The sequence below is a fragment of the Xiphophorus maculatus genome, chromosome 15, assembly GCF_002775205.1.
Source record: "Xiphophorus maculatus strain JP 163 A chromosome 15, X_maculatus-5.0-male, whole genome shotgun sequence".
Taxonomy (NCBI): domain Eukaryota; kingdom Metazoa; phylum Chordata; class Actinopteri; order Cyprinodontiformes; family Poeciliidae; genus Xiphophorus; species Xiphophorus maculatus.
Window position 1 is genome coordinate 15,703,873 of NC_036457.1, and position 14,410 is coordinate 15,718,282.

The 14,410-nt window shown below is 37.1% G+C and overlaps 1 protein-coding gene across 4 annotated transcripts in view; it reads left to right on the forward strand.

Annotated features, from left to right (window-relative positions):
• The window catches only part of mdga2 (MAM domain containing glycosylphosphatidylinositol anchor 2), a 193,033-nt gene that overhangs the window by 50,131 nt on the left and 128,492 nt on the right, over positions 1–14,410 (forward strand). For all 4 annotated transcript variants that reach the window (XM_023347746.1, XM_023347748.1, XM_023347747.1 and 1 more), the window contains exon 2: positions 10,853–10,992. In XM_023347746.1, the coding sequence (XP_023203514.1) occupies positions 10,853–10,992 (140 nt within the window). The remainder of the gene's footprint in view (positions 1–10,852; positions 10,993–14,410) is intronic.

Sequence of the window (14,410 nt, forward strand, 5' to 3'; positions counted from 1 at the left end):
GTATCTGCTCTGTCAGAATGGACATAAAATAACATGATTATAAGAATATTTCTTATTGTAACCTCAGTGGATCTTAAAAATACGTTTTGTGCACCATAGGTATGTATTAATACCAGCAACACTTTTTTTATTATTATTATTAGTTTAGGTTTTCTTTACTCGATGTCTTGTAATTGCCTTCTTAATCTCTAGAAACAAATATGATGTTAATAGTATGGTTAGGTGTTGTGTTAAACGTTATGGTTATTTCTTGTTGCTTGTTGTTAATCTCGGCCTCACCTGCACAGTTTCACAGCTTAGTGACCATCTAAGTGTCACATTTCTCTAAGCAGGAGTCTTATCTCCCAAGCTAGGCTTAGGAGAGTGTTTTTAAAGCTGCATTTTTGTGCTTAATTAAATATATAGTTTTAGTTTAAAAACTGTTTCTGGTTGAAACGTGTAGATATTTGTATTTGTACGTAGGTCAGTAACCTGTTGTTTTCCTTTGTAGAAGTAGAAATTATGTATCCTTCTTCATTCTGTTTAGTTTTATTTACATATATATATATATATATATATATATATATATATATATATATATATATATATATATATATATATATATATATATATATATATAGCTTTGGAAAAAAATAAGAGTCCACTGCACTGAACCCCACTGAAAACCTCATAGTTATTCCACCAAATATTCAAATATTGATTGCTAAACTCTTCCTGAGATATAACATTAGTATTGTTGTTCCTAAATAAATATGAACTTGTTTTCTTTTCATTATTTGAGGTCTGAAAGCACTGCATCTTTTCCGTTATTTTGAGCATTTCTGTTTTTCTGCAAATTTTGCTTGGAATATCGGAAAAAAGCTGTCAATAGTTAACAGAATAACAATGTTCATTTTACTCAAACATATACCTATAAAAAGTTTGCTCAAGATCAAAATCGTTTGTATTCTGTGGGTTAGGGTTAGGGTCATCATACCCCACTCCAAGTCAGTGGGTGGATTTGGGATGAAGTGCAGCAGTCTAACTAACTTGAGCTAAAGAGGCATTTCCCAGGCATTTGTTGCTGATATGGGAAGACCTGTAACCCACATTTCCAGGAGCGCAGCTCGGCAAGAGATCTCTTAAAGCCATTTCCTGCCTGGCTTCGAATAATGAGGTGTTAGTGCCTGCTGGCAGGGCTTAGCTGCACACTTTCCCAATGAAAAAGTTATGGATACTACAGAGACACACACATGCACTCTCCATACACACATTTAGGCACTTTCACACCGAAAGGCACGGATTTACTGTATGTCCCCTGGAGGTGTTCTGGAAAGTGGCAAAGCCAGCCAGCAGGCAGCCCTGTCAGCCAGCCTGTGCTGTGGGCATTGATAGGACAATCAGTTCACTTTGGAGTCAGCACAGCCAATCATCAGACAGTTTCTTGGCGAGTAGCACCCAATCTTCTGAGGGATGCCAGATACTCTATCCACAGTGAGCCATTGCTGGCTTGCCGTCCTAGCCAACCATATAGAAAGCTGTTGCCTCTTTACAGCCAATCGGGAGTGTTGGGCCTATCAACAGATAACTGCTGCATGGTTACGGCCAATCTGGGCTTTATCCTTCCCTACAGATGTCTGATTAGTGTTGTTTACGGAAATAAACTGCCACAACAGGCCCTCACTGCCAACATTGCATCGTGGATGGTGAGAAAAACAGAATGGAAATCAGGAAAACGGCAAAGGATTACTCCAGTACAGCACTCAGATGCATTGTGCTTCTCTGTCCAGAATTTTGAATAGAAAACATGGATTTTAGATCCAGCCCTTAGTTCATCGTACATTTGCTAAAATACCAAATGCTAATGGGTTATCAATTTACATTTAAGGTATATAATTCACATTGCATATTTGTAAAGTTTAATTCTTATGGAGGACATTAAGACCACCCACCAAATAGTGCATCAATCCCAATTTTGCTGCCAAAAGAAGCCCTGACTAATTACCCCTAAACTCCACTCAACCCCTACCTGGCACCAAAATGTTAGCAGCAGATCCTTTTACGTGAGGAGGCTCCCCTATACGTGAGGGGAGCCTTCTAGGATTGGATTTGTGTGGCTAACAGATTCCACAGATGCTCACTTGAACTATGATCTAAGAAATTTAGAAACTGTCTTCATGAAGGAGTTCTACTCATATGCGGTGATGATGAAGTAGTCGACTTCATCAAGGTTTCCTAGCACAACATTCACCAAACCATCACAATGTTGGATCCATTTGTCTTGTTCCCGTGCTCCATATTAGTTTAAAGTGTTCCCCAAGTGAGTACAAAACACAGTTTGAGACAACAAAGGGATTTAAAAAATATATGGGTAATCTGACAGGTGTACAGGTATGCAGGACATTCTCACCAATAACTTCTTCAGCAGTTTGAACTGCAGCAGCAGTTTGGTGAATTGGACCACATGGACCAGTCTTTGCTCCCACAGTGCATCAATAAAGTTTTATTAACTATGGTCATGTCAACTGATCCTTCCTTGGACCACTTTTTATTAAGTTATAGTAAATACCAGATAATGGGAACAGTCCACCAGGGCTCATGTTTCTGAAATGCCTTGAGCCACTTTCCTAGCCACTACTTTGGCCATTTTCAAACTCACGTCAATCCTAACTCATGACTTCTGTTGATTTGTTGATGATGTTCTAGTCTTCTTTTAGCTTAAAGCATTTGGCACTCTGAAATATTGGCTCTAACAAATACATATTAATTGTCTATGAAACATATTTTGCCTCATAAAACTCAAATCTATTAGAGTACCTTAAATATTCCAGCTCTAAATTATATCAGTTCAGTGGTTGAAACAGTTAAATCAGAAGAATTGTTTTGTGCTTAGTATTTTAAAATTCATTCTTCTATTGACCAGTTAATTGAAATGCTTGTTACTGCTGGTCTTCATTGCATATTTTGGTGGACAGGTGCCAAGTCCTAGAGCCAAATTTTAATGGGTTTAGCCTTAATGGGCCTGCTTGTTTTCAGCTCTCAAGGTTTTTATGCCTATGACACTATGAAGAGGAGAAACTACCCAATGTACAAGTTCCAAATAAAGTAGGTCATTTACTTTGTCCTTCTGGATCTCTTTTGATTTTGATAGGCTATCTACTCCACTAATTTGGATAAGCTGACACAGTGGTCCCTGCACACCTCAGAACGGCTTAATTTACAACCAACTATATGTAGTGTGTGTGATAGATGATCAGTGCTGATAGGGCGAAGCCGGATCCATAAAGGTTCTCATTTACAATAGCAGCGTAGGCTGACGAGAGCAGGGAGTGCATTACAGTGTATAATCAATACCCTCTGACAACTCCTGATGTAATAATATGCATGTGCTGCTAGAAAACCATTCCAGGTCCTCAACACACATGGATGACCCCATAGATGAGTTGCTTCTCAATTATACAGCTGAATCGCTGGGTGTATGCTTTCCAAATGCATGTAGAAAAGCACAGAAAATAATACAGTGTGTGACACCTTTGACAGCGGACCATGTCTACCTGTCCTCATCGGTGAAATCCACAGAATTCACCTTGAAATGGCAGTTGCCAATGTTTTGCATCAGCAAAGAGAATTTGCATATTACTCTTCTTCAATTTTAATGTATTTATATTGGATGTCACACCTTCTCAAATTTTGGAAGATTTAATTGTACAGCTTTTTACTCATTGCAGCTGAACACATATGGAGAGTTAAACATAACATTAAATCATTATAATGTGCTTAAGTTACATTCATAAATAGTCCTTCCATTTTTGTATGACTTGAGCACTACTGAAATTGCTTTTGGTCACCGTCTTAATTTGTATTAAAATTCAAGGTACTAAGGAACAGAGTGGTGCAAACAATGTTTATTATGTTTCATGCAATCTGTATCTGATTTGGTTTAACTTTATATTTCTGATATATAGATAAAGATCCATATTTTAGTGGTGATTTGTATTTGACATTTGAGTTATGTTCTGAATATTGGGTGAGCTGTTCTTATTGAATTTAAAACGTATTGGCTAAAAACTAATTATGCCAATGATGACATACTGCTCTCATTTTCATGTTGTTAGGCAGTTCTCAATTAACTTTAATTCTCTTGTTATTTATGATGCACTAATCAGTTGATTGGCCAGCTAATAAAATTGGCCATTTTCACCCTGATTGTGTCTGATTTTTTTGCATTTAATTGTTAAATTAAAACAATGTGTGTGTGTATGGGGGGGGGGGGGGGTAACACAAACAAATGAGTTTCTGTGTGATATTGGTCCGGTAAACCCCGATCATGGGGCAAATCGACATGTTATGTATTTGGCTCTGAATGTCAAATTATAAACTTAAGATTTCAAGTATATAAAGGTTATATAAAAATACATTTGGCACATAATCTTGTGATAGTAAGACATCAGTGTCCTGTCTAAAAAAAAAGTTCCTCAAGCAGGTTTCCAGGCTCATTCACCATGGATTAATTTGCCTAAATTATAAACAAACAGGGATTAGTCCTTTAAATTTGTTGGGGTGGCAACATTTGGGTTCACTGTTGAAAAAAATTAATTGAAAATTAAAGAAAGTAATAGAACATTTAGTTAAGAACTGCAAGAAAAGATTGGTATGTCCTGCAGCTGGTTAATAATGTTGAAATTAGTGTTTGATATTTTTATCTAAAATCTAAAATCATCTGTACTCTCAAACCTGATATTAGCTTTTTTTATTCTGTGTGCAGAATAAAAAAGATTTTTAAATCAACATAGCTAATTTTTTATGCAAAGAAGTCAAACTGGACTGAATAAATTTACACAGATTGAAGATCACTTTAAACAACGTTACATGCAAAAATGATGGTATGTTCTTAAACATCTGGTATAGTTTGTGCAGCATTGACCTTATTTACACACTTAGTTGAAAACAAATGGCCAACACGAATGTGTAATTTCAGTCACTAAGTTTTTTATTTCATACATCTCTGCCAGTAGGAAGTTTATTTCTGGAATAAGGTTTGTTTTTAATTAACTACTCTCAGTCTATAGTATAAATATTATTTGTGTTTTTTTTCTATCTATTTCTTAATCTGTCGTCCTTCATTTGCCATTGTAAGAAGATGATTATAGAGCCAAAAAGGCTGGATATTGTTAGTAGTCCTTAGGGGTCGGTCTGAGGACATTAAACCCGCTGCGAAAATGAGCCCCAGATGTTGGACTTTTTTTCCCCCACATTTATTTGTTTGTCAATTTTAGCGTCTGCTTTTGCCAAGAAGCATCTCTGCCTCTCAATGGCTCCATCGGTTGTGTTTTGGCCAATCCCAATTTCATCTCTATGGGTGGTAGAAGACAGTCATCTCTGTCTCACCCAACTGACGTGAAGAAGGCAGAGCTCCCGAAAGGAGGGCGGACATATTTGCTTCTAGCAGATAGCTTAATGTTTAATCAATAGATGTGATGAATTTGTTATAAATTTTGGTGCAGGGGATGTAAAAGTCAGAATAGTTTCATAACAGGAGGACATGACCCATAATCGAAAGGTATGACCTGTGCATTCATAAATAAAGAAGCTATATTCCAATAACAATACATTACTCTGACTGTTAAAACCCACTTAATATTTAATAGTATGTCATTCCTGTTAAATTTCCAAAGAATCTATAATTAATTTAAATTCTGATTTTAAATTTAAGTGCTGAAGGCACATTTATAAAACTTAAGTATTGCTCTTAATGATTAATTTCTCCATTTTGTTTCATATTTCAAAGTATATTTTTATAACCATAATGTTAGAATCCAGCCTCTTGGATTTTCCATAGAAACCACTTTTACTTCTTAGGAGAAAGCATATGCATATGGTTCATAATAATGAGTATTTTTCTTTAATTTGAATATAACCAAAACCCTTTTTGCTTGACAAAAATCAAGAATCTATTAAATTGAGTATTTTGATTATTTTTTAAAGGTTTGTCGTCACTACAGATATTGCTAGGGCTGAAACGATTCCTCGAATGATTCGAGTACCTCGATTATTAAAATTCATGGTGTTGCGGTCGGGACTTTAATGGCGTTGCGCAGCGTACTCACATCCGCCCGAATTCATGTCTATGCTTCCGCCTATGAGTTGTTAACGTGTTAACGGAAGCTAAGTGTTTAGCATAACGTCCAATTTTCAAGTTCGGACTGGGAGGATTTTATTTACTGACTATAATATCCGGGTTTTTGTCGTTTTTTGGGGGGGGATTAACAAACATCCTTAAATTGACTGGCGCGATGCCTGGAGTACGGCAGTCTTTTCCCTTCCGGAGCTGCTGACTGGTAACACCCGTTCAACGTGAACGGCGGGGAAGAGCACGGTGGGATTATTTATACAGGTGAGCAGATGGACTGAACGCTGCGGGTGGCTGTGCTTTCTGTGCGTAGCTTTACGGACGAACTGGAAAATAAATTTCATATCATCCCGGTCTCAACAAATGAGTGGCGGAGCGCATAGCTGGTTAATTGTGATTCTGTGTGAATTTGAACGAAAGTGTCAAATTCTGTCGCTAACATGAACATAAAAGCTACAAATGGCTGGGCAAGGTGAGGGTTCATCTATTAAATTGACTGAAGATGAATACATAATTAAAAGCTGACGTATAGACATTTTATAAGCGTATTTGTGAGCCTGCCTCTATTATTAAATTGAATATAATTTCAGATTATTGTATAACTTTTCTTCAGGTTAACTTAGAAAGAGAGCTATTATTGTTACAGGTTAATTTTCTAAATTACAGAAAAGTAATTACTTAAATATGAAAATTTGACTGATGTTGATATCCGATAATAACACTGCTGTCATGTATTTACCAATGTTTTTTTATTATTACAATTGGGTATATCCTATTACTCGAATAATCATAAGAATAATGGATAGAATACTCGATTACTAAAATATTCGTTTACAACAGCCTTAGATATTGCAATCAACAAATGGATCAATCCAGTTTTGGGGTTAAACTGTGGAAGAGTTGGGAACACACGCCTTGCACATCAGGAAAAGTGGAAAGTGCTCCTCAGCTCTATAGAAGATCCCAAAACCCCAAAGTGGGTATATAGGTTGACTGTTGGGTAATAATTTTGAGATTATATTGTAGCTGAAATGCACTGAAATAAGCTCAGAAAGGAACGTTGCACCTCAAAATTATTGCTCAGTATGGCACACTCAGTCTTGCACTGCAGCTGCACAGAAAACATGCCTCTTCATATGCTGACAAACTGATGAAAGTACTGATGGTTTTTCTGTCTCCATATATGGCTGATACTGATGGTGGAAGTGCAGGAAGCTCTCGTATTTATAAGGACATTTTGCAGATTGTGAGGGCACATTCTTGTGCAGATGTGTCGTAATGGCCAAGAGAATCCTATGTCCTTTGTACTAGGAGCGTGGTAGAGTCATGTTTGCGTTCACACTCACCTTTGCAGCCAGACAAACAATTTTTAATCATTCTTGGAGGTCCTGGAAATGTTAGGGTGGTCTTAATCCAGAAATCAAAAGAGGTTGAAAAGATAAAAGACACCTCCAGCACACCATTCCAAATGTATGAGACACCATATTAATCCACATAATGAATTTGTAAGGCATATGATGTGTTCAAAGCTTTTGTCTATCACGCTTCTTCCCCTCAGTCTTTTATCTCCGTCCTGTCAGTTTACTGACATCTTGCTGCGTGATGGCACGGCCTAAAATCTAACAGCATTAATGTCTTTCTGTCCATCCCCACATATCCTTTCCGGAGATGTTATGAGTAGTTACTGTCAGTTGAATATCAAGTGGCTTTTAAAAGAAACAAAACTGGAAATGAAATAGTAATGAGAGTGATTTTATTTCACGCTTTGGGCCAAGGGATATAAAAGAGCAGGTCTTAGCCACTTAAGGATATGTGTGACTATTTTAACATAAGTGTCCTCATTATGTATGCTCGAGAGAGGGTTATTTGCTTTTGTGGCTTTAAGCTTGGAGATGTCTGCCTGAATGAAGAGTAAGCGTATGTTTATGCAGTTGTGAGTGTGTAGTTGCAGATAGCAGCTGATTTTCATTAATTATGGGTGTTTCCCAGCTTTCCTCCAGGACTGATAGTGCGCTGCTGTGATACTGGCTCATCAGAATAAATGGCATTAGCGCTTTGTTTAGCTCTTGCCCTGGGGTCTTGTTTCTCAGCCCCCTTTTTTTTTTTTTTGGTTTTAAGTGGCAGCGTTGCGTGAAGCCCCTTGCACTGAGCCTATTTCTCAAGCATTACCCTCCCAATGGAATTCACCACCAGTGTCTTTAAATCTAAATGGAGAAGGGGAAAGAGATGCAGAGGGAGACTGAAGAAAGCCAAACAACCTGATATGATTAGCATCTGTATCAGCACACATCAATCTGCGAGGCCTTTAGAAAAGCACGACGGGCATGACGGAGCATTAAGCTAACAAGCTAAGAGAGACAAACAGCATGGTGGGGATCCGGGAGGGATGTTTGGTTACGGCTACACACACTCTGGCTGAGGCTCTCAACACAGCATCGGAGGGGAGTGTCGCTTCGCTTCGCTCCGCTCATTAGCATGGCTGCCTGAATGGAGGTAGAAGAAGGCCTGCTGCAGGGGGGCCGACTTTGCCGAGAGGGGCCCGCACAGGAAGCCCGTTCCTCCAACATGAAAGCCAAGCTGCTGTCTGCGTGACTCCTTGTAATTCCTGCTGGATTTTTTTTCCCTCTTCTTTCCCCTACTATTTTGTACTCCTCCTACTCCTAATCATATCCCACATCCGCTCTCTAACCCATCTCGTCCCTAACCTCTTCACTAATCATGGAAGCTGGAGAGGAATAAATGCTGAACAGATGCTAGTATTGTCAGGGGCCGCTTATGAGCAACCATGTTTTCACAGCTCAGTAGGAACGAATATTTTGAGTGAGTTACCTTAAATTACCCCTTCCTCTGCTCAGTTTAACCCTGACTACTTGAGTCTCAGTGCCTGTTGGTGTGTGAACATATTAAAATGTTTTTTTTAATTATTATTTCTTCAGTAGTACCAGCTGTTAGCAATCACCTGTGGATACTTAATACTGACTAAATAACATTTCCAGCCAATGTTATTTGAATTGGTATTGCCTTATGTGTCAAGTACTTTTCCAGACTTCTATGATTATCTGCAAGACGTAAGTATCTAGGTGTACTACATCCCCATTTATTGATGATTTTCCATGATTGGAACGGGTGTAGACGTGTCTATAACAAAACCAAACAAATATCAGGTGCCCATTAAGGCGGTTCCTTTTTTTTTTAAATCTATAATTGTCACAGTGCTATGCGAAACTCTGCAGTTCATCACTTGTTGCTTCATTTGAATTATAATTTTCTTATAAATACATTCTGACAGATAATTTCATAGCGTTCTGAATTCTTTTTGATATTAGAGTTGATGATAAAGAAAAAGAGAGGGCCTCTCATTACGAGTCAGCAGAGGGTCATTTATTCGACACTGTATTTAAATTACTGCTTCATGCGCTTCCCAATCTCGCTGGCTGTCGCGTTGACACAAATCTGAGTGATACTGATTGCTTTTAGCCATAACAAAATATCTATATCTTTCAGTTTTTATTCAGATGTCACAGTCTACGCTTTGCCAAGATATATTAGGGAAAGTCGACAAGTTTTGCAGACAGCTCCATTTTGACAAAATGCCCGTTGCAGATTTATTTTATTTTCACATTTTGCCACACTTAAATGTCTCAGCTCATCAAAGAAAAGAAGGATGTTGTTTTCAGTTGTTGATTTCATATTTTTAGTGGGAGAAAGAATTAAAAAAAAAAAAAAAAAAGCAAACCAAACTGATCTGGATCTTTGCCAAGCCCGGCATTTGCAAGAACATAAATAAATATTTTAAAGGACTGTGCAGGACTGTTGGCGCTCTCTTCTTTGCAGAACTGTTTTACTTCCACATTGTGGGTATTTGAGCATTATGGTTCACTACAGGTTTTCTACCAGATTTAACACCTGGCTTGATATTCATAACACCTTTCTTTATCATTAAACAATATCCCGACTGTGTTCATTGAACTTCGCTTCTCAGTCACTAAACATATACATCAGGTGTGGGCATTAAGGGCAGTTAGAGTCTATCCAGCTGGCTTTGTAAATTATCGATATGCACAGTGGGAATTCCTGACGCTTACTTACTCTTCTTTTTCTTGTGTGACTCCAACACTGTGTGACCATCAGTGCCTTAAGCGCTGCTATTTGTCAGGTTTGAGACTCTGCTTTGGTCCAACACTCTGAATTTTAGATTAGCATGTGAAATATGAAGTCTTTGCCACGTTATATTGCTTTCATTGATTCTATGGTGATGAAACATTTGCAATATAATGTGAAATACTAATATATTAACCCTAATTTGCATATTCTGCCTATCCATTAATTTTGAATATTGTAATTTTCTTTTTTTCTCGTGTAATAATTGCATAGTTACTTGGTTGTTCACTTTATTTTCTGTACTGTTCAACTTTTTTTCTGCTGTTAGAAGTAGTCTCTACCATATAGATATTCCAATTTAATTCACAAAAAAAACTTAAAGACAAATTACAATAATTTTTCTCAGTTTAATGGATTTAATTGCTGTGTAAAAAAAAGAACTTCCCTAAAATGTGAGTTAACCAGTTTATTTATTTATTTTTATTTTTTTTTTACAAATGTATGCTCGTCAAAGATTGGCAATATCTCATTTGGAACAATAGCCTTGAGATAAACTTATAAACTTTTATCCAATGCCCCTAAACTACACATTGCCTCTGAATTTAGTGGCACTAACTTGGCTTGTGACATTTTTCTCCACAGCACCTCCAACTGTCCGCATCATTCACTCCGGGCATGCCTGTAACGTTGAAGAGGAGAGACACACAGAGAGGGTGTACACCATCAGAGAAGGAGAGACGCTGGAGCTCACCTGCCTAGTGACAGGCCATCCTCGGCCACAGGTAAAGGAAGTGATTTCATAAACCCCACCATCCAAAGCCACCGACGAAAATAGCTGCATCAGGATATCATGGGACGAGATGGTAATTGGGCCTCCATCTGTCTTCATTTTTATTTTTTTTATTCTGCACAGGCATCATGGTGGCACACTAAAACCAGCTTAAAAAGTTTAATCCTTTAATTATTGATGGTTTAGCTTGTACTGCGCACCTGGATGTTGATAATAAAAGCCTAATGAGAACGCAGAAAGCAAAACAGCAGAAACATCTGCCAAAACAAAGCATAATGAGTGAGAAACGGGCCACGGTAAAAAGACTCTGGGTCATGTAAATCCACATGGGTGCTCAGCGTCAGATAAAAGCTTTTCTCACATTCGTATTTACAGATGTGATGTGAACTAATTAAAAAAAAAAAAAAAACTTTGTATTTGTTCTTATTTTCCACTTCTTGCTTTCATCAACATCACATCAGGCAAGAACGGGAAAAATAGTCTTCTTGTTAGGACTTTGATTCCTGCAGGTGCTGATTTGCCCGAAGTTACCCAACCATCCGTTATTTTTTTTCTTGTACTAATCTTCTTCTGCTAATCTTTCAAACAATTAGGTCATGTATTTTTTCCAATTATATGAAGTTATCCCTCATACTCAGACCAGATCAAGCTCGTGCATTAAATGAATATGACTGAACTGTTTGCTTGATGGACAGGGGCCTTTGGACATCAAAGCAAAACAACATATTGATTGTTATTTTCCAATTGTTAAGCCGAAGGCTTTTAAATTAGCAAGTTTCATACATGTAGTGGTATCCTTGTTTCTGACAGATAGGTCACAACTCTGCTCTCATTGCATCTTTTCACTTAATTAGGATTTTTTTTTTTTTTTTGAAAAACCGAGAAGAGCAAAAAGAGGAAGGGTGGGAAGAGAGCAGAGTGGGAGATCAAACGCCCTGCAGGGCTCTGGTTGGGGAGGTAGCATCTCCTTTGAAACTGAGTCTTTATGATTCTCACGCAGATCCCCTGGCACAGACAGTCTCTGCAAACTTTGGGACATGTCTGATATTTCTCCCCTCTGGCAGTGGCAGGGGACCTGTGTCTGCACACAACCATTCCTGAGTCTCTGAGGAAGTTTCAGAGGTTGCCTTAGGAAGCGACAGAAAGGCGGCTACTTTTGCTATAGTACTTATAACATGTTTTTTAAATCAAATAAAGTTCATCAGTAATCTTTAATTGAGATCTTTTTTACTCCTAAACTTTTTAAATTAACATAAGTTTCTTACCTTTCATGGCATTTATGGGGAAAATGTAATCAGTTCTGTCAAATGCCGTAGAGCACGATCAGCTGTGATTAGACCCAGTTTGTACTGTTGTGTCACTTCTCACATCTCCTGCGTTTAACAAGTTTCCTTTTTTATCTCTGGAACTAGATTACATGAGTTCAGGAGGAGTAACCACCAAGTACTTCAGAATTATTCACACGTTCATTATAAGGAGACAAATTTCTACTCTGCTTTACTCACAGCAATCTCCTCATTAACTTGCACACTTATTAGAGATGTGTGAAAAAAACACCTTGTAATGAAGTCATATTGTACTATTCTAGTGTAATATCACCCTCAAAAAATTCAAACTTTGTAATTATTGCTCTGATTAGGCAAGTTTAAGCTTGATTAACACATAATTGTCTTAAACATATTCTGGGTTTTTTTCTTTCCCAGTATTAAACCAACGGGAAAGAGTTTCAAAGTAACATTTCCACTGGGTTTTTTTTCCCTTGAAGTTAACTAGCCTTAACTAGATTATTTAGATAGACTATGCATCCCAGTGCTGAGCAGGTTATCCACCAGCAGAAGAACTGCTGCTATTATGGAAAACAAATCTTTTCCCATCGCAACAGAATCCCAGAGGTGATTAAAAACTGTGAAATCAGACAAAAACAGCAATAATGTGAGATTATTTCAGAGCAGTTATGGTTAAAAAACCATGTACCACCTCTCTAAATTGTGTGAAAGTGTGTTGATAGAATGCATTTTAAATGACCTGCAATGTTCCTGGACTGCTGGAAAGAAAGAAAATAAGCAGAATAGCAGTACTAACACTTATCTAAGGACATCATGTACAATTTTTTTTGAAAGTGGAAATCCGTACTTCTTTTGATTAAATATTTTGGTGAACGCTAACTGGTTTTATAATTGTGTTATATATATATATATATATATATATATATATATATATATATATATATATATATATATATATATATATATATATATAATGTGATATTCAGCTTGGGTAGCTGGGTCTGAATCAGTTAAAAAAGCAAAAAGGTGCCATGCAGACGCACCTTATAGGGGGAAAAAGTTTATGCTACTGAAAAAAAGGGAATGTGTTGAAACTAATGAATCATTGCCAAAAGTCTGTTATTTAATAGAAAAATAATGAAAAGGAAAAGATAGCTTTAGCTCGTATATTAATTAAACCCATATCTTGACATTTGAAAATCATATGTCATAGCCAAAAAGAAAACAAAAAGATTAATTAGTAAATCATTGTCATATTTATGGTAATCTATATCTGTAAGGCAATCTTAACATCCTCGAATGTACAGTAACATTAAATAATTTTTAAGCATGAATTGGTGTCTTTATATGATTCACATTAAATTTGACATGTGTCAATATTCCTTCATAATTTACAGTAGATCTAACTGAAAAAACAGGACTGAAACAATTAAAGGAAAACAAAAATAGGTTTCTTTCTGTTGTTTAAGTAATTTGAAATTATCTCAACCATTGTATATTTATTAAAATATTTAATAAAATAAAATTGTGTTACTTTTGCAGGAGAAGGATATTGTTTACCATAGGAGGGGAACAATACCTGCCTAAACATTTAACTTCCAACCAATCATGAGGAACTAGTATTTGTCTTCCCATTTGATTTTTAACTCAGATACGTGCCACAGCATTTGAGTACAGAATTTACAGTGTGCCTATTTTTTCCTGCACATAAAGTTTAAAATGCAGGTTGCAACAATTAAAGCACACATAGACACATAAAGGGTGTTTTCAATTCTTGGGAATTAACAGAACACATACAAATTTTTAAATGTAAAAACCAGCAGAGTAAAATGTGCTAAGTTTTTCTAAATTGCACAGAAACCACTGCAGGATTTCCCACTGTTGTGTGTGTTTGGATTTTGTCCAGTCAGGCAGCAGCCTCTTTACAAGAGGCCTTGATGTCAGCCCTAAGCCCATCCGCCCACCACCCCAACTTGGAGAAAAAACACAGGCTTTCTAATAATAAAGCCTGGCATTCATACAATTTCTCCTCCACTCACACTCACACACCCCCACACGCAGGCACACACAAAAATGGTAACAACACCTGTCTATCTTCTCATTTAATTATCTGAAAACTGAATA